The sequence below is a fragment of the Muntiacus reevesi genome, chromosome 18 (genome assembly GCF_963930625.1).
Source record: "Muntiacus reevesi chromosome 18, mMunRee1.1, whole genome shotgun sequence".
Taxonomy (NCBI): Eukaryota; Metazoa; Chordata; class Mammalia; order Artiodactyla; family Cervidae; genus Muntiacus; species Muntiacus reevesi.
Window position 1 is genome coordinate 33037289 of NC_089266.1, and position 18738 is coordinate 33056026.

General features: G+C 46.2%; 1 protein-coding gene across 1 annotated transcript in view; it reads right to left on the reverse strand.

Moving 5' to 3' along the window:
* Positions 1–211: 211 nt before the first annotated feature.
* The window catches only part of GLP2R (glucagon like peptide 2 receptor), a 43109-nt gene continuing 24582 nt past the window's right edge, over positions 212–18738 (reverse strand). The window contains exons 10-13 of the mRNA XM_065910910.1: positions 17640–17728; positions 9808–9946; positions 3958–3999; positions 212–2958 (exon numbers count right to left, since the gene is read on the reverse strand). Coding sequence (XP_065766982.1) covers positions 2623–2958; positions 3958–3999; positions 9808–9946; positions 17640–17728 — 606 coding nt within the window. The 3' untranslated portion in view covers positions 212–2622. The remainder of the gene's footprint in view (positions 2959–3957; positions 4000–9807; positions 9947–17639; positions 17729–18738) is intronic.

Consider the following 18738-nt stretch of genomic DNA (forward strand, 5'->3'; position numbering starts at 1 on the left):
TGGTCCCTGAGACAATGGACCACCCAGGCTTATTATCCCCAGGCTTATTACCGAAGTTCTTTTTCCCATTTCTGGCAAGGAGCAGTGCACCAGGTTCTCCAGGGGTGGAAACCTTTAGCTCCAATGAGAAACCAATGGAAAAGAATAGACAAAACACATATCAAATTTAAAAACTTATTTTAATCCTTAGAACAATAGCAAGCAGTCTGATGTGTGTGGCACCCCATTTGTGGAGTGAGTGGGGAGGACTTAATTACAAACACTTTAAAAAAGTCCCTTTTATAAATGGCCGGGCCCTGAATAACTGACTCTCAATAGTATCCAGTGCTCCTGAGACATTTCTTTGTTTCCTTTGATGGATGTGTTCTGAACCTGTTCTCAACCGGCTATGCTGGGAACCAGCTAGGAATTCACACAGCCCAACTTTCTAGGTGCTAATAAGCCAGTGAGAAATAGAAGAAACTTTTACAGAACGAAAAAACTAGGGCATATATCTTAATGATTGAATTGTGGATAATCTGGACACAAAAAAGAAACCTTTGCTTTGTTATGTACTTGCCTAAGGTCATTGCTTCAGTTTCCCCTGGTGCAGAGCAGAGCCAGGACTGGGGGGAGGGGAAGATGGGCACTTCAGGTGCAAAATTTAAGGTGGGTGACCAAAAGCTCAGTAATCAACATAAATGATACTTTGATGTAATCATTTAAAAATAAAAATTAATGTTAAAATGTCCATTATGAGCAAAATATTTTTTTTTTAATTTCTTTCTGGATGCTTTCTGCATCATGTAGGATCTTAGTTCCCCAACCAGGATAGAACCCACATGCCCTGCAGTGGAAGCATGGAGTCTTAACCACTGGACCACCAGGGAAGTTCCTCAAAAATTTTTAAAGTCAGGACCAGACCCTGCATTTATATCTCATGGTCCTATGTACTCCACTCTCATCCTGGCCTGGTTCCAATAAAATATCCTTTTTGTGAATGGGCCATGGACTGTAGCTCACAGAATTGTTGTTGCTTTTTTATCGCATTAAAATAGTACTTGACGACTGTGGAGTTTTGTTGTTTTTATTTTTAGTGCTCTCTTCCATTTTGCACCTGAACTGAGTTCCTCACTTGCCTCACCCTGGTCCCTGTCTTGCTGCCAAGTGTCCTTGACCATGGAGTTGCCAGGTGACATACCAGATGTGCAATTAGACTTGAATTTCACATAAAATATATCCCATGGGATATACTCAGACAATACTATTATTAATTGATCCAAAATTCAAATTTAATTGAGATTGTGTATTTTTAATTGCTGAATCTGGCAACCATACTTGATAAGCATCATACCTCTCGTCCCCCTAAAATAAGGCAGGATCTGGCCCAACAGCAATACATCCTGCCCACCCACTCACATACAGTTCACACATTATAAAAGCAACACTCCTAAACACCGACACCATATGCTCTGCATTCCTCCTTTGACCTTCCTCAGCCTCTCATCTTAGTTTCAGTCACTGAACTTGTCCCTAAGCCTGGGCCCTCCTCTGCCTCCAGAAACATCTTCCACTCAGGGCCTGCAGTACAACTCATTCCCCGTCAGCATACCGGGTTCCCTAGCCCTTGCCCCCTCAGCACCCCCTTGACATGTCCAGATCACCCACAGTCCTCTCATTTAAGTTGGGTACCCTCCAGCTCTTAGCATAATTTCCATAGGAGGAGTAGAATTCTTATCACTGGGGACTTGGGCCAGGGAGAGCAGTGGGTAGACCCCCCAGAGAAGCAGGTACAGCCATTGATGGCAAATCAAACATGGCAGAGAACAATAGACAAGTGAGGCTTGAAGAAGTCAAACTCAGAAAGGCAGGTGGAGCCAGAAAGGTGAGAAAACCACCAATGGCAACTTTGAGAGGGGCCCTGGGAGCTGGGGCCAACACTCCAAGGAAGGATGGGCTTGTCTCGGGTCAAACAGAACTTCCATGGAGTGGGATCCGAACTGTCAGAGGAGGAGGGCAGGCAGGTCACAGCCTAACCGCTGAATGCAGAATGCCGCAGGCCTCACTGGACCAGTGGCCAGTTCAGAGGGGCTTCTAGTTCCAGTGCATCCTGCCCTGGATTTTCAAAATGTAGGCTTGCAGCAGAATTACCTGGGCTGCTTGTTATACAAATCCCATCACCGGCCATCTAAGTGCTCAGGTGCATCTCTCAGTATCTTTGCCATGAATGAGTCAGACTCTGCATGTGAACCACTTGGCAGGTGGTCCTGGGACACCCTGCTCCTGACTTCAGGTGGACATCTGGTGCCACGAAGGGGAAAGGAAAGGGAGCACTGGCCTCTGTTTCTGAGCAGACATCTCTCTGAGTCCCCAGGCTCCAGGCACTCGAATTTGGGGCCAACCCGGGAGGCTGGTGGTCATTCTGGAAAACACACCTGCGGGGGTGATGAGGATGACAAGGGCAGGCAGAAGTGGTGAGGGTATGCAGCCTCTGTCTACGGAGCATAGAAAGCCTGGAAAGAGTCGTGGCATCAGGAGAGAGCCGGGTGTGCTGGAAGGATGCTCAGCCTGCATCATCCAGCTTGGCTGCTGCCTCCCTTAAGTGCTGAGGAGTCCCCGGGAACTGGTGCAGTGGGCTCCTGCCTAGATCTCACTCTCTTCGAAGATCTCCTCCATGGTGTGCACCAGGGTGAAGTCGCCCTCGCTGCTCTCCGACAGGCTGCTGCCGCGGGGCCAAGCTGTGTGGCCTTGACGGGGCGGGGTGCCCATCACCCCCAGGCCCTCCCGGGTCAAGTGCAGGAGCCGCCCACCGCCGGGCGAGGGCTGCGCCTTCTGCAGCGACCCGGAGTTGGTCCCCTCCGAGAGCTTCTTGGGACATTTCCCCAGGAATCGGAAGTTCTTCCCTAGGACCCAGGCTCTGCAGCCTGAGTGGTGGGCTAGCAAGAAGCGGGCCCACTGCTTCCGCAGCTCAGCCTTTACCTGCCAGGTGAGAAGAGAGCAGGGTTACTGCCCGGAAATCATTGAATTCTGCATCCACTCAGCAAATGTGTGTTGAGTGGCTACTCAGAACCACCCTTAGGAAACCTGCGTTCTCACTAGGAGAAAGGAACAGAGAAGCAGATACATGTGAGCAGAGCAGAGGGTAGTAACACCTGAGGCTGTTAGGCAGGACCATGGGAGGAGGCAACAAAAATATGAGACACAGTGTTTAGAAAAGGACTGTGTCAAGGTGGCCTCTGAAACCTGCCTGGTGAATCAAGGGACCCTGTGTGAAGATACAGAAAAGGCAGCAGTGAGCAAGACAGACGAGGTTTTGCTGTCAAGGAGCTTAGATTCTAGCAGAAGGAGGCAGAGATCAATATTTAAACCTGGGATGGGGAGAGGGGAGGATGAAAGGGAGCTAGAAATCCCACCGGCTGCTAAGTCAGGAACAAACTGCTCCAACCTGGGCCCTTCCCCCTTTCAAGCCTCTTTCCAAGTGAGCAGAGAGCTGACTGGCACTCTGCAATAATAATAAATATAACCATTGTTACGAGGCAGAGGACCTTTACCACGCACACCCCAGGGTAACACTGCAGGGTAGGGACTGTTGCTACTCCCATTTTACAGGCTGAGGTTCCAAGAGCCATGGTGACCTAATGCAGAGCTCCTAAGCGGGTGAGTCTTCAAGGCTTGATGCGAACTTTTGGTCTCTAGACTTGCAGCTGGTTCCCTCTATCACACTTTGATCCTCCTGGCATAGCTCCAGCGGGGCCACGGTTGGGTTCTGTAAAGAAAACTCACCCCAACACCTTGCCCCTGGAGTCTAAGCTACCTCCTCTTCTCTCCACAGAACACCCAAGGTGCCCATTTGTCCCAACACATGCTGGCCACTGCAGGTCTCCCCATGGCACTGTCATATAAACTGAACCCTCCAGGGGGCAGCAGGATGCCAGCTCCAGCTTCGCAGGAGGCTAGAAGTCAGCACGGAAAACTTACCTCTCCATTAGCAAAGCAATACTGCCAGGCCACCAGTAGCCCCTGGAATGAAAGGAAGAGGTGGTGTGAAGTTCAGCTCGGTAGAAGAGGTGTCTGAGGGTCACTTGGAACGTCTGCAGGCCGGCCCTAGTCTCAGCAGTTTCTACAACAGGCGGACAGCTACTTGCTTGTGCTAACTAGAGTTAGTCTAGTTAGTACCTACTGGTGATGTTAACTTGGATTTCCATGGGGTCTCTTCTTACTTTGACACCCACCACCCACATCAGCCAAGGCATTTGCTTAGGTGGTCATAGGTCAATAATGTGTGTGTGTGTGTGAGTCGCTCAGTCATGTCCGACTCTTTGCAATCCCATGGACTGTAGCCTGCCAGGCTCTTCTATCCATGGGATTCTCCTGGCAAGAATACTGGAGTGGGGTGTCATTCCCTTCTCCAGGGGATCTTCCTGATCCAGGGATCAAACCCAGGTCTCCTGCGTTGCAGGCAGATTCTTTACCATCTGAGTCACCAGGGGAAGCCCAACATCATTTATTCAATTATACAAATACTGAAAAAGGCAACTGTCCCATTTCTACTTGTCCATAGTGGGCAATTAAGCTATTTTTGTATTTTGCCTGACTTGCATCCTTTCCTGATCCTCCCCCACTCCCTGGGCTTCTGGCAGGGCTGTCAATCATGTGGTCCTCATGTTCTGTGAAAGCTATCACAACCATAAGCTGCTCATATGGTCATGTGACCCTAGCAGGGCCAATCACAATTCTTTTCATCAACAAAGAAGGCTTCATCTCTTCCCCGCATTGGCCAAGTTCAGAGTCAAAGTCAGTTTGGAGACACTCAAGGGCATCTCTCCCAGCCACACTCCTTGGAGTGAGCCCCTCCAAGAATAAAGCCAACAAAGAGAAATGCTGAGGCTGGAGATCATCAGGAGATGGATTTCGGCGGTACTGCTATGGCTTTCCCTGAGACACGAGGGTCTCTGGGACTTAGGCTGTGTGTCTGATACACTGGAGCTCAATATGCGTGCAGGACACAAGGGCTTGAGTGTTTATGGGAAGAACATCATAAAATGCCAGGACTCAAAAGGAAAGGACACGTTTCCAAACAGAGAATGAAGGTCATGGTGTAGGCTGACTCTTCCATCCCTCTTGATAACATTTCTCTCATCTGCTGTTGCTAGGGTGGGAGGTTTGGTGCTGGGAACGGAGCTGGAATTGAAAAGGAATTATAAAATGTTGCTCTGGGGTGGGTTGATTTTTATGCTCGTCCTCATGGAAGCCAGAGATCTCCACGCGGGCTGACACGACCTCAGTCACGTGTTTGGATTCTGCCCAGGGATGGGGAATTTTCCTTCTCCTGGGCACCTTTATTCCATGGCTACAGAATGGCTCTGCTCTAGGGCTCCTAAAGGGGGCACAGTGCAACTAATTTTACCATTCTCACACACTCGGCCTCCTAGGAGGGTCAGAGCTGCTTTGTGCAGTTGGCAGGGCAGGTGTTATTTGCCTCTGGGTCTAGGATATTAGAACAGGGTGCTGGAACTCTCATGAATCAGTTGGCTAAAATAGGATTCCACATCACAAGCATCTCTTTCACTTCTTCGCGTTCCTGAGTCACGGTTGGAGGAACATGCTGGCGTCTGGTTAATTCTTATTCTAGATGAAGCAGGTGTGAAGGGCTCAGCCCCACGAGCAGATGTCTCTCACTCCATATGTCGCACCATGTGGCAGTTTCTCCAGAGATCCCTTGAGAGCAGCGGGAGGCTGATGAAATCCTCTAAGCAATAAGACCTTGTGAGAGCGAAGGCCCCCCCACCAAAGCAGTTCAGCTCAGTTGCTCAGTCGTGTCCGACTCTTTGTGACCCCATGAACCGCAGCAGGCCAGGCCTCCCTGTCCATTACCAACTCCCGAAGTCCACCCAAACCCATGTCCATTGAGTCGGTGATGCCATCCAACCATCTCATCCTCTGTCGTCCCCTTCTCTTCCTGCCCTCAATCTTTCCCAGCATCAGGATCTTTTCAAATGAGTCAGCTCTTCGCATCACGTGGCCAAAGTATTGGAGTTTCAGCTTCAGCATCAGTCCTTCCAATGAACACCCAGGACTGATCTCCTTTATGATGAACTGGTTGGATCTCCTTGCAGTCCAAGGGACTCTCAAGAGTCTTCTCCAACACCGCAGTTCAAAAGCATCAATTCTTCGGCACTCAGCTTTCTTTATAGTTCAACTCTCACATCCCATACATGACTACTGGAAAAACCATAGCCTTGACTAGATGGACCTTTTTTGGCAAAGTAATGTCTCTGCTTTTTAATATGCTATCTAGGTTGGTCATAACTTTCCTTCCAAGGAGTAAGTGTCTTTTAATTTCATGGCTGCAATCACCATCTGCAGTGAATTTGGAGCCCCCCAAAAATAAAGTCAGCCACTGTTTCCACTGTTTCCCCATCTATTTGCCATGAAGTGATGGGACCAGATGCCATGATCTTAGTTTTCTGAATGTTGAGCTTTAAGCCAACTTTTCCACTCTCCTCTTTCATTTTCATCAAGAGGCTTTATAGTTCCTCTTCACTCTCTGCCATAAGGGTGGTGTCATCTGCATATTGATAGGTTATTGATATTTCTCCCGGCAATCTTGATTCCAGCTTTTGCTTCTTCCAGCCCAGAGTTTCTCATGATGTACTCTGCATATAAGTTAAATAAGCAGGGTGACAATATACAGCCTTGACATACTCCTTTCCCGATTTGGAACCAGTCTCTTGTTCCATGTCCAGTTCTAACTGTTGCTTCCTGACCTGCATACAGGTTTCTCAAGAGGTGGGTCAGGTGGTCTGGTATTCCCATCTCTTTCAGGATTTTCCACAGTTTATTGTGATCCACACAGTCAAAAGCTTTGGCATAGTCAATAAAGCAGAAACAGATGTTTTTCTGGAACTCTCTTGCTTTTTCAATGATCCAGCAGATATTGGCAATTTGATCTCTGGTTCCTCTGCCTTTTCTAAAACCAGCTTGAACATCTGGAAGTTCTTGGTTCACGTATTGCTGAAGCCTGGCTTGGAGAATTTTGAGCATTACTTTACTAGCATGTGAGATGAGTGCAACTGTGCAGTAGTTTGAGCATTCTTTGGCATTGCCTTTCTTAGGGATTGAATGAAAACTGACCTTTTCCAGTCCTGTGGCCACTGCTGAGTTTTCCAAATTTGCTGGCATATTGCATGCAACACTTTCACAGCATCATCTTTTAGGATTTGAAATAGCTCAACTGGAATTCCATCACCTCCACTGACTTTGTTCATAGTGATGCTTTCTAAGGCCCACTTGACTTCACATTCCAGGATGTCTGGCTCTAGGTGAGTGATCACACCATCATGATTATCTGGGTCATGAAGATCTTTTTTGTACAGTTCTTCTGTGTATTCTTGCCACCTCTTCTTAATATCTTCTGCTTCTGTTAGGTCTATACCATTTCTGTCCTTTATTGAACCCATTTTTGCATGCAATGTTCCCTTGGTATCTCTAATTTTCTTGAAGAGATCTCTAGTCTTTCCCATTCTGTTGTTTTCCTATATTTCTTTGCATTGATCGCTGAGGAAGGCTTTCTTATCTCTCCTTGCTATTCTTTGGAACTCTGCATTCAAATGGCAATATCTCCTTTTCTCCTTTGCTTTTCACTTCTCTTCTTTTCACAGCTATTTGTAAGGCCTCCTCAGACAACCATTTTGCCTTTTTACATGTCTTTTTCATGGGGATGGTCTTGACCCCTGTCTCCTGTACAATGTCACGAACTTCAGTCCATAGTTCATCAGGCACTCTGTCTATCAGATCTAGACCCTTAAATCTATTCCTCACTTCCACTCAGATGTTTCCAGCCTCATTCAAAGATGACATGTATCAAAAGGATCACTCTGACAGCTCAGCTCACAGAATCCTTCAGGATAATAACACAGTTACTGCTGCAAGCTAAGACTTTCAGGACTAGTTTGTTACACAATAATGGGTGACCCAAACATGCTTCCAGTCACCAGAGAGTTTGATAGGCTAGGATTCTTTCTCAGAAATCTGACCCACAAGACTCCACATGAGTGTCTGATCTTCAGCTGGCTTTGGGTAAGTGAGAAGAGCTGATCAAGGGGTCACTTGATGGATCAAACTTTCTGAGGAAAAAAGGGCACCCAATACTTCTGACAGAACAGCTGTAGGCTTTTGTTTTGTTGTTGCCATTTCTCATTTGGGATTACTTTTTAAAGAAGATTAAGACCAAGTAACATAGGAAACCCAAATGACTAAACTATAGCCTTTGAAATCCCCAAAAGATTGAAATAAACATGGTTTCAAAATGAAAAAAATTATCAGTGTGTGCTCTGTCTCTGCTCAAAACCACATGCAATTCAGCTGTAACAGAAGGAAAAAAAGAGCTGTTGCCCAGTGACCCCTACCATACGTCAGGCTCTGTCTCCCCAGCCTCTGGTGAGTGTGCAGTGGTCAGGTGCATTTTCTCACTGCCCACAGAATCTCAGTAGCTGACAGTGTCTGCTGGTAGTGGCTTCAGGACTCTGACATAGGGACTTCCCTGGTGGTCCAGTGGCTAAGACTCCATGCTCCCAATGCAGGGAATCCAGGTTCAATCCCTGGTTAGGGAACTAGGTCCCACATGCAGCAACTACATTCACACGGTACAACTAAAAGATTCTGCATGCCTCCACTATGACAAGGTGCAACCAAATACATAAATAAAAATAAATATTAACAAGAAAGACTCTGATATAGGAAGCTTGGTTCTGACCTTCACAGAGCACCTGAGAAGCCCTACTGCATAGCGGTTACAAGCAAGGCTTAATCTCTGAATGCAAATCTCATCTCTGCTACTTGGCATATGCAAAAGTTCCTCTGAGCCACAGGTCTTTCAACTATAAAACAATAGAATAATCACTCCCTCACAGTGAGAATGTGAAGATTCAATGACATTTATTTGACCCAAACAAAACCACTTCTGGTGGCAAAGATTTCCCCTGCCAATGCAGGAGATGCAAGAGACATGGGTTTGATCCCTGGGTCAGGAAGATCTCCTGGAGAAGGAAATGGCAATCCACTCCAGTATTCTTGCCTGGAGAATCCCATGGACAGAGGAACCTGGTTGGCTACAGTTCATGGGGTCGCAAAGGGTCAGACATGACTGAGCACAGCACAGAACATCACTTCAGCTAGCCTCAGCCATCCAAGCCTTCAAAGCTTCGGCTCTAAATGAGTGGGGAAGTCATCTACAAAGTTTGACCCATGAATCCCATGGAAGAGAGGTTAGACAGATGTCTATGTCCTACTATGTCCTACCTGGATTCCTGACCCCCAGAGTAATGAGAAATAATAAAGATGACTGTCATTTTAATCTGCTAAGTAATGGATGACAATTTAAGCAATGGATGAGCAAAACGCCTAGGTACGTCAACCACAGCTGGCCTCTTGTTTCTAGTTTCAGCTCCCACACAACTGTCAAGGTTCAAGAGCCTCCTGGTCTCTACTCACTGTTCATGTTGCACTGTTCATGTTGCGGAGAACCCAGCAAAAATAGGCATTTAATAAAGGACTCCATACTGACACTCGCAGAGAAAATGATTGTGAGTCATACCAACTATTACAGAGCAGGAAACAAACCACTTTTCCTTTCGTAGTCACCAAGTCATGCTGGCAGGATTAAAGCAACATTTCCCTCTCCACACCCTCCTAATGTGAAAGGCCCTTGCTGATCAATCCTGCCATTACTTTTTGCACCTGCAGGCTCTCGAAATTCTGAGTCTGTCTGGATCAAAGGCATTAGGCTTTCTACAAAGGTAAGAAGTCCTTGTTCAGACATCTACTTACATGGAAGGAGCCCAGGGTCAACTGAATGTAGAGTCGTATAAGTCTTGGAAATCCTTCAACTTGATCATCAGTGATGAAAGAGAAGAGAATCTCATGAACACCCAATAGAGGGATGAGGACCAGTGTGGACTTGGCCAATCTGCAAATAACAACCGAACAGGTGTCATGAAAGCCACCCTGGGAACAGGCAACATTTCCTGCTCTTCTGTGTACCGATTGTGCTTAGTCGTTCAGTTGTGTCTGACTCTTTGTGACCCCATGAACTGCAGCCCGCCAATCTCCTCTGTCCATAGGGGTTCTCCAGGCAAGAATACTGGAGTGGGGTTGCCATTCCCTCCTCCAGGGGGTCTTCCCAACCCAGGGATTGAACCCAGGTCTCTCGAATTGTAGGCGAATTCTTTACCATCTGAGCCACCAGGGAAGCCCAAGAATACTAGAGTGGGTAGCCTATCCCTTCTCCAGGGGGAATTTCTCAACCCAGGAATTGAACTGGGGTCTCCTGCACTGCAAGGGGATTCTTTACCAGCTGCGCTACCAGGGAAGCCCTTTAGTGTAGCTCCAATCATATTGATAAATAGTTGGGTTTTGTTTGTCTCCTTGGGTACCTACACATTGAATGCTCTAAGAGCCAGTATGGTCTTGTTCACAGATGCATCCCCACACCTGACTCATGGAAGATGCTCAGAAAACATGAATTAGATGGATGAATGAATGAATGAATGAATGGATTTCTCCATACAGATTATGATATACCTACAGATCTTTTTTTTTTTAATATTTATTTATTTATTTGACTACAACAGGTCTTCATTGGGGATGCAGCTTCTTTAGTTGTGGCATGCAACTTCTTGGTTGCAGCATGTGGAGTCTAGTTCCCTGACCAGGGATCGAACTCTGGCCTCCTGCATTGAGGGCACGGAGTCTTAGCCACTGGACCACCAGGGAAGTCCCATACCTACAGATCTTAACATTTTGTTTGATGGATATATTTACATGTACATGGTTGTCCCCCTGGGACATTACACGAGTTTCCTATTACCTGGCTAGCAAGTGCCTCTACTTCTTCCTCTATTTAGGACTTCCAATGTCAATGCCTTACAGAGCCTGAGAAGGGAAAGAAAATGACTTGCCCAAGGTCACACAGCCACTAAGTGGTACCTCCCAGCCTGGAGCGGGGCGTCTCACCTCATACTCAGGCCTTGCACACTACAAGCAGGATTTCATCATCTGTCCCCATGCTGCTCCCAACCCGACAGCAAGGGCAGCAGGAAATGAGAAACTGATCCTTCTCGTAAAAAGCACCGTGTGGACACTCACTGTTGTATACACTCTACACAAAAAAGACAAACATTCCTTTGTACCACCCACGTGCAAATGCACAGCTGGGGCCCAGACATTCCGTACCGCATACCGGTGGTTCCCAAATGGGCTATTAGAATTCCTACAAAGCTTTGGAAAAAAAAAAAAAAAATATATATATATATATATATATATTACTGGTTGGCTCTCAATACAGCTTCCTGGGCCCCGTGTCAACCCCCCGAGTCTCTGGACGTTGGGTCCAGGGAATGAGGATTTGTAAAGGACTCCCCATGGGATATCAAGCAGCCACATTTGGAAACAACTGCTCTTCACTTTTGAGCAGTTTCTTAATTTCAAACTAACTACATGAGCAAAGGTGACTCACATTTGGGGCATAAACAAAGCTACTGTCTGATACACATTTGGGGAAAAAAAGAACTTAAATGTAATGATTTTTTTTTTTTTTTTGCCCAAGTCACTTGTCTTAAAGGGCCAGACTAGGAGAAGATTCCTTTCTCCTCACTGAATAAAAACCCCGTGGAGTTAAAGATGTGGAGGGACTTCCCTGGCAGTCCAGTGGCTAAGACTCTGCACTTCTGCTGCAGGGGGTGAGGGTTCAATCCCTGGTCAGGGAACTAAGATTCCACATGCTGCATCTTGAAGTAAAAAAAAAAAAAAGAAAAAAAAATGTGGGAACAGAGAGGGTCAGCAGCCCTCATGTGCAGTGTCTTCAGGGAGATTTAATTTTATTCAAGAGAAAGCATCTACTATGAATCTTGTGTTTGAACGTTATCAATGAAATAAAAACCCTCACCTTTGTACCCTAAAAGGACCTACAGCCAATAAGAGTTGAGCAGGAGTCACCAAGCAGGGGGACGCCTCCCAACCCTAGCACGTGAGCTGAGCGTCCCAGGACCGAGCACTGGGACCCAGGAGTAGAGAATCTGAGATGCAGCAACCGGTTACGTGGTCCTCCTGAGCCGAGCTCATGCCTACCAGCGCTCCCACACCCACCTGTGCACACTCATTTAGCTGAGCCACATTAACGTGTTCCCAAGCAGAGACTATGTCAAGAGTTTCAGGGTTTGCTTGTTTGTTTCTCTAATTTCCAGGAGTGTTTTAAATTCCTTTAGCTCAGAGATTGCAAATTGGCATCCATGGGTTATATTTGACCTGCTGACAGCTTTTGCTTATGCTAAGTAGTGATCTTTGCTATTGCAGCTGCCCTTAAACAATGAGATTTCAAGCAAAGAGGTCCAGACGTTCAGCTTCTTTTGAAAAGTGGGGAGATCTGGCCAGGCTGGGCCCCAATTCCTTGTTGCCAATCGTCATCTACAGCCTTTAGAGGGAACACGGTTTCTCCAACCCGAACAGACTGGCCCTTGCAAGTGTGTGAGTCTTTGACCCCTGCTCTGAGTTATTTTAAAAATATTTATTTATAAAAATATTAAAATATGTATTTATTTATTTATGGGTTATTTTAAAAAAGATTTATTTAGCTGTATTGAGTCTTAGTTGTGGCACATGGGATGTAGCTCCCAGACCAGGGATCAAACCCACACCTCCCTGCATGAGGAGCTCAGAGTCTTAGTCACTGGACTACCATGGCAGTCCCTATTTTGGATTTTAATAACACATACTTTCATGCATGTCTTATCATCAACTTATTCTCAGGGTCATGCTATGACACTATGTTTTTTAAATAAACTGTTCATCTTGAAGTACTTTTAGATCTACAGAAAACTAGCAAAGATCGCACAGAGGATTCCCACATACCCTTCACTGTTTCCCCTAATGTTAAAATCTTACAGACCCACGGGACCTTTGGCAGCATTAAGAAACCAGTGTTGGCACATGACCAATAAGTATCCTCCAGACTTTACCCAGATTTCACCAGCTTTTCCAATAATGTCCTTTTCACATTCCAGAATCCAATCCAAAGTCCCCACACTTAGCATGGAAGAATTGTTAAAGAATGATCATCTTCAAATGACTTTTTGGGTCAGTTTAGTAACTGCTCTCCCTCTGTGCATATTCCAAAGAAATTTCCCATTTCTCATATGATTCTGAGTTCTCTTTGGACAAAAGACTATTTACGTCTCTGTTTGGATGAAAATCCATAAACACCTATAGCAGCTCCTCTTATGAACTGTGTTTATGCCCCTTTTTCATCTACAGTCATTTGTTTATTTTAATGGCTTAGTTTATTGCAATCGGTTAGCTCTTCAGCTGGAGAAGGAAATGGCAACCCACTCCAGTATTCTTGCTTGGAGAATCCCAGGGACAGAGGAGCATGGTGGGCTGCTGCCTATGGGGTCGCACAGAGTCAGACACAACTGAAGCGACTTAGCAGCAGCAGCAGCTGCAGCTCTTCATCAAATGTTTATTAGGCATCTGTTCTGAACATGTGAGCGAGTACAGAGAGAAGGAGCTGGGGTCAAAGGCAGTGGGACACGAAGACAGTACCTGGGACCAGGATTTGAATCCCAGTACCGCCGATTACCAGCGATGTGGCCCTGGACAAACTATTTAACCTCTCTACCTGTAAAAAATGAGGATTATACTACTACTAATATCATATGAAATGCTAAAATAATAAAAAATATTATTATTAATAATAATTCCTAACATTGCCATTTTAAGGACTAAATAACATGGGACCAACCCTCAGACTAAACCATACCCAATATGTGATGTGATGCATGATCAATAACATTTAGTTGTCACTATTTTTAAAGAAGCCATCTCTCCCTCAGGTTGCTCACAATCTCAGTGACTCTGATCAATTTTTCTTCCATTTGTGACATTTTTCTGAAAGTCCTTTATAAGTTCACCAAGAAATGGTTCTGGGCTTCCCTGGTGTTCCTATGATTAAGAATTTGCCTTGCAATACAAGGGACACCAGTTTGATCGCCGGTCCAGGAAGATGCCACATGCGGGAGGGCAACTAAGGCCACCACAACTTTTGAGCCTGAACTCTGGAGCAACTACGGGAGCCCATGCTCCACAACAAGAGAAGCCACTGCAATGAGAAGCCTATGCACCGTAACTAGAGGGTGATCCTGTTCTCCACAACTAGAGAAAATCTGCAGGCACAGCAACGAAGACCCATCACAACCAAAGACAGATAAATATATTTTTAAAGATATGTACTTTAAAAACTAAAATAAAAATAAATGTTAAAAAAGACATGATTCTCCTTTTCAAGTTCATTAAGAGTCCTGCCCCATGCATCACACGGAAAGTTAAGATCATTTATCTAGGAGGAGCGTGCCACCTCCGTGCTGGGAACCACAAGGAACAGAGAACCCCCTCCAGCCTGAGGGTCTGCTGGGGTCTGTCCACAATTCAGAGACACTGCTCCCTCTCTGGGTCTGCCTCCGCCATCCCTTGCCAGACCATGCAGCTGGGCTGGTTACAGTTTACTGCTTGAATGATGGAAGCCGGGTAATGAAGGATAGGATTACAGAAGGTTCTGGAGTCCTAGCAACTTGTCTCTTTGGCGAGTCTCAAGTGTGTCTAATTTAAACTTTCCTAAGATATACTCCTGGAGGGGGTCCAAATCTTGAGAACTACATTCTGAAAGTTCTCGAAAACCTGGGAGAGTTGGAGGCCAGACTGTTCCTACCAGAGTTTGGACAAAATGCATTGGCTTCGTCGCCCCCTTCTCCTCATCCTAGCAGGGGCCCCAATAGAGGGGGACGTGGAAGAGGAGGACCTTCCAACATGGGGGAGGGCAGTATGAGCTGGGTGTGCTCATGGCCCCTTGAGGTGACAAGAAGCAGCCTTCCCAGAACTTAGAAATGAGGGAGTTAGCACTGCTCGGACAGAAAGATGGGCAAATGCATGATTCCCTGGAGCAGGTGGTAAAATAAGGTGGCCTAAGAGATAGGCCCCTAGAGACTCCCCTGGTAGTCCAGTGGTTAAGAATCCGCCTTGCCATGCAGGGGCTGCGGGTTCGATCCCTGCTCAGGGAACTAAGACTCCACATGTCGCAGGGCAACTAAACTTAAGAGCCACAACTATGGAGCCTGTGTGCTCTAGAGCCCACAAGCCACAACTAGAGAGTTCTCGGGCTGCAATGGAAGATCCCATATGATGTAACAAAGATTCGTGTGCCTCAACTAAGACCCGATGCAGTCAAACAGATAAAAATAAGTAAGTTTTTTTTTAAAAAGAAAAAAGACATTTGAGAGCCATTGTCTTGGATAACTCTGGAGAAGAGCCTGGAAAAGAGGATGTCAGGCTGCTTAGAAACATACCTGCCATGGTCCAACCAGAAAATTCTATGCATCTGGTCCCATGGTCTGTGTATTCTGATTGTGTATCAGAATCTTCTAGGAACTCTCCTGCAAGAAGTCCATGCACGGGGAACACTGTTGGTCCAGTGGTTAAAAATCTGTCTGCCAGTGCAGAGGACACAGGTTCCATCCCTGGTTGCGGATCTAAGATCCCACATGCCATGGGGTAACTAAGCGCCCGCAATCTAGAACCTGTGCTCACAACAAGAGAAGCCCCCGTGCACACAACTAGAGAAAACCCGTACACCACAACAATGTCCCAGCAAAACACACCTCCCAACCCAAAAGAAGTCCAAGTTCTGGGGCTCCATCCCTCGATACTGAATCGAATACCCAGTGGAGGGGTTCACGAGTCAGGGCTTTGGGGCCGGCTATCTGGTGATGCTTAACATAGCCAGGATGGAAAGCTATCATAGGGGCCACTGAGGGTCCGCAACTCAGGGACAGCCCAGTGGCCTATGGTGGGCTTTGGCAGGGTTTAGGCACTCTGTCTGTGTGGAAGGTGGTGCCTTGACATTTGTCTGCCCCTGTTTCTGCCTCTTGGGAGTGCTGTCCTCTGATGGGTTTTCACGGTAACTGGGTTCCCTGGGTGCCTGGTTAGTGAGGATTCCCCAGTGAATGGACCTAGGCAGGGTAGGAGGGAGAAGCCCTGCTCTTGGTCTTGGACCTCCGCCCTCAGAGAGGGGTGAGAGATTTCGCCTTGGGAAAAGGGCCAGAGAGGCTGTCAGCCACTTACAGGCTCGGCCAGAGGCGCCCAGAAAGACACAGAGCTCTGTGTGGTCCAGGCCAGCCCAAGGACCCCTTGGCAATGGGGGTTTGCATAATATCTGAGCCAACAACTGTATATATTTGCCTGGTCCTGAACTGTATGTGTTTATGCTTCTGGAACTCCCGAGGGTAGGGGGTTACGCTGATAGGATTTGGGATCTGGAAACCCCAGGCAAATACTATTCATTGCATCTAATTAGGTTACAACACATGTAACTAGGACCTCCTTTAACCCTCATCAGAAGTTGAGGATGGGTCTGGGGTGACTCTCCCAGGTAACACACCATAAAGCAGACCTGGGGGCCAAGCAACTTGCCCAAGGTCAACTCAGGGTGAAGGCCAGCATCGGCCCTCCTGATTCACTCTACACCCACATCCTCACCCTTGGTGAGTTGGAATGTGTGCTCCTCACAGATGGGGTCCCCATCCTATTTTCCTTTTATTTGAAAAACTGTGACAGCACATCATAGACCCTCATTGAATGTCTGTTGGAAAAATGAAAAACTACCTTCCTAGCATACCTGGCTCATGGTGGCTTCTGGCCTTAGAGAGACAGAAGCCCAGCTATATAGCCACTCTCACGCACACCCCTGCCCCTGGTCTGCCACGTGGACTAAAATCTCTAAGTTTTGAGCAAAACTTTGGGTTAAAACACTGCATCCCCAAGAAGCACACACATGCTACAGAAAGCAGAATAACTGGGAAAAGAGGAGGAGAGGGGGACCTTTGTCTTGGATACATTCAGCATTTGATTGACGCAAAGGTAAGTAAACACCCATGATCTGACACTGTGAGATGGGACCTCGGTCACCATGGAAGCAGAACAAGGGATACAGCAAAAGTAAGTCTCAGAGAAAGCACGACTGTGTTAAAAATGTACTTCTTTGGGCTCCAAAAGTTTGTGGTCATATTACTCGAGGTCTTAAAAATACCCAAATACTCTCTTCTGAGTTGTTTCGTTGTTGTTCAGCTGCTGTGTCATGACCGACTCTTGTGATCCCATAGATTATAGCCTGCCAGGCTTTTCTGTCCATGGGATTCTCCAGGCACAGACATTGGGGTGGGTTGCCATTTCCTTCTCCAGGGCCTTCTAAGTTATGCTATGTCTTTTATTCTGTTACCTCAAATAAGGCAACTGTCCAACTCCCCTTCATGTGATTCCTTCCTATCCCTATAAAGCACCCATTCTTAGGGGCATTTTTCAGTTTCCTCCTGGGAATGTGTGTGCCCTTGATTACTCACCACTGACTTCATTTTCATGGGACCAGAAGGTCCTCGAACTTTAGCAAAAGCCTTACATGACACCCTAATGCTTTTTCCCTGAAGTGCTCTCGCAGACACCCTCATCTCAGGAGAGAAACATATGAATGCCATTTTCCCCCTTCCTGGGACATTAGCCAGAATAGCCAGAAGGGGTCAAAATAAACTTTGACTGTTCGGTACTGACCTCAGGCCACTCACCTGTATTTATAATCTCTGAAGCACATTTGATGAGCTCTGAGCTTAGAAATGAGAAGCTTGAGGATTTTCAGGAAGATGAAGAAATTGACCTTGAAAAAAAAAGCAGATATAAATAAGTGATGGACTCTATGTGGCTATGAATATCAAGGTCATCCTGGACCTGGCCATCAGATCCTTGTCCATGGAAATCAGAGGCAGGTTGGCAGTCAGCCAGTCAGGTAGTAATGGTCAGGGTAATCACTTTTCTCCCAAAGGCCATCTCAACTGAGAGCCTGGAGAGGATTCTAAAGAGTCACTTATTCTTCTGGTTCTGGGAGACCCACCGCAATAGCCATCTGAGAAAGGCAAATAGACATTTACATTACTATTTTTAATTAAAATTATTTAGGGACTTTCCTGGTGGTCCAGTGGTTAAGAATCCACCTTGCAATGCATGGGACACAGGTTTGATCCCTGGTGGGGGAACTAAGACCCCCACATGCCACAAGGCATTGACAAAAATTTTTTTTAATAAAAATAAGTAAAATAGAAAAGACTTTAAAATGCCTCTATGCAATGGAGAAAGAGCCCATAGAGATGGTGGTCGGGTTACAGTTAATGGAATTAAGTCTCTATGGACATTGAGCCAACACAATACTGATGTCCTTGTCTCAAACCACAGATTGAAACACAAGCTGAAGAATCCAACATGTACCTGTTATTACTTGTCTTATTGGCCTGGTGAAAATCGATACTCAAAGCTAAGAGGACAGGGTTTCAGGCAAGAGGCTATGTAACAAATCTGCAAGCCAACAGGGAAAAGGGAAATTCCCAGCCAAGGAATATTTAGTAACAGAACACTTAAAGGCAAACTAAGTGTAACCAAGTAATTTATCCCATTTAATGGGATATCTGTTTTTCATCACAAAGAGAAAACGTTGTGTCCTTGGCTTAGTGGCTTGTTGAACTTGGGCATTTTTCTTACAAAGTAAGCCTAACAGGGGAAGGCACATATTTCAGGGCATTAATTTCAACCAGGACTGTCTCTTAGGAAATGAAGGTTTGTGATGAGCGTGTTGATTCATTGTTCTTTGGGTCTTCCAGAGACCAGACAAGAGAA